The sequence below is a fragment of the Otolemur garnettii genome, unplaced genomic scaffold (genome assembly GCF_000181295.1).
Source record: "Otolemur garnettii isolate 467f Iridium unplaced genomic scaffold, OtoGar3 scaffold00095, whole genome shotgun sequence".
In the NCBI taxonomy this organism is placed as follows: domain Eukaryota; kingdom Metazoa; phylum Chordata; class Mammalia; order Primates; family Galagidae; genus Otolemur; species Otolemur garnettii.
Window position 1 is genome coordinate 4383621 of NW_003852490.1, and position 1373 is coordinate 4384993.

General features: G+C 48.7%; 1 protein-coding gene across 5 annotated transcripts in view; it reads right to left on the reverse strand.

The window, feature by feature from the left end:
- Positions 1-1373, reverse strand: part of VIT (vitrin) — a 118252-nt gene that overhangs the window by 28698 nt on the left and 88181 nt on the right. For 4 of the 5 annotated variants that reach the window (XM_003795692.2, XM_023516659.1, XM_003795691.2 and 1 more), the window contains one exon: positions 181-243. The exons of the other annotated variant lie outside the window; for it this stretch is intronic. In XM_003795692.2, the coding sequence (XP_003795740.2) occupies positions 181-243 (63 nt within the window). The remainder of the gene's footprint in view (positions 1-180; positions 244-1373) is intronic. 5 annotated transcript variants of the gene reach the window in all.

A 1373-nucleotide genomic window follows, 5' to 3' on the forward strand; every position in this document is an offset into this window, starting at 1 on the left:
ACAGTTTAAATCCTTCAAAAGCTTCCTTTTCCCCTTAGAACAAAGTGACAGAAGAGAAGAGATAAATAGATCCATGGTAGGAGAGAGGCGGGCTTGGGTGGGCGTGAGTGGGCAGAGAGGAGAGAGTGAGCAGATCAGATGTCAAAGCCACCCTGGGTATCTAGTTGTCAATTAACTCACTTGGATCTCCCAGGGATACTGGCTCCAAAGACTGTGTGCTTAATTCTTCTTTTGGAACAAATCCTGGAAAGAGGAGCAAAACTTTTGGTGACTTACAAGCACAGGAAGCATCTGGCCTTACCCCAGGGGAGGGGACATGATGGATATTCACACCCAGCTCCAGGCGTGGCTTACAGATAACTGTGCTCTTCGTTATATCACCCCCATCCTGAGAAAAATAAGAATAAGTTAATATTTACTGGCAGCCTACCAAAGACACAGCACTCTGCTGGGTGCTCAGGAGGATCTGAAATCAGGAGACTTGAGTTTTGCTCCTGTTAATTGGTTCTATTTCACCCTTAGTTTTATTATCCGAAAGCAGTAAGCACTTTGCCAGTGTAAATTATACTTCCATAAAATACTGAAACTCTTGAGGTCAGGGGACCAATCTTGGTCATGTAAATCTTTGCTGTGCCAGGGACATGCTGGTCCTCAGTCAGCATTTGGTGGTTAAATCAACGAACAAAGGTGTGTAAGACACGAGAAGGACACTCTAATGAGGCCGAGAAGAGTTTAAAACAAACTCACATGAGGTCCACAACACAACTCCTCTCCCCAGCTGTTGGAGACTAGAGAGAAACGATGCCAAAAGGTTTCATGCTCTGACAGGCTGGGTAAGAGTTAAATTTCAGCCTTGGAGAGAGGAAGGTGTCTTTAGAGCTATTCACATGGAAGCCTAGTTCATAAATACACCACGGAAGAAAATCAAGACAATAAATGAGAACCCTTTGGGGCCTGGTAAGACCAATGGGCTTCGCGGGCAGAGCCCACGTGCAGCCCGGGAAGTGAGTCCGGGGCGGTCAGGACGCCCGACGCTCCGCCGCCGAGGAAGGTGCTGGGCTCTTTGCTTGTTTTTGGCACCGGTATGCTTTCTCCTGGCTTGGTAGTTTTTCCAAAAGTTTGCAGAGCACGTGATTTCATTTTCCCATTAAAGGTCAGCTAGCTGTTCCCACTTCCCCACATCATTTAAGAAACCCACTTTGGGCGTCTAACCGCATTTCCCAGCCGGGAGCCTGGCAGGGAAACGCCCCGAGGCGCAGCGTTGAAGGGCTGGGAGAAACCCAAGTCCGGAGGCCTCCCCTTCACCTCGGTCTCCCTAGCAGTAAGACCTTCCCTCTACCACGAGCTGGAGGTCTCGTTTGGTGGATTTTTCA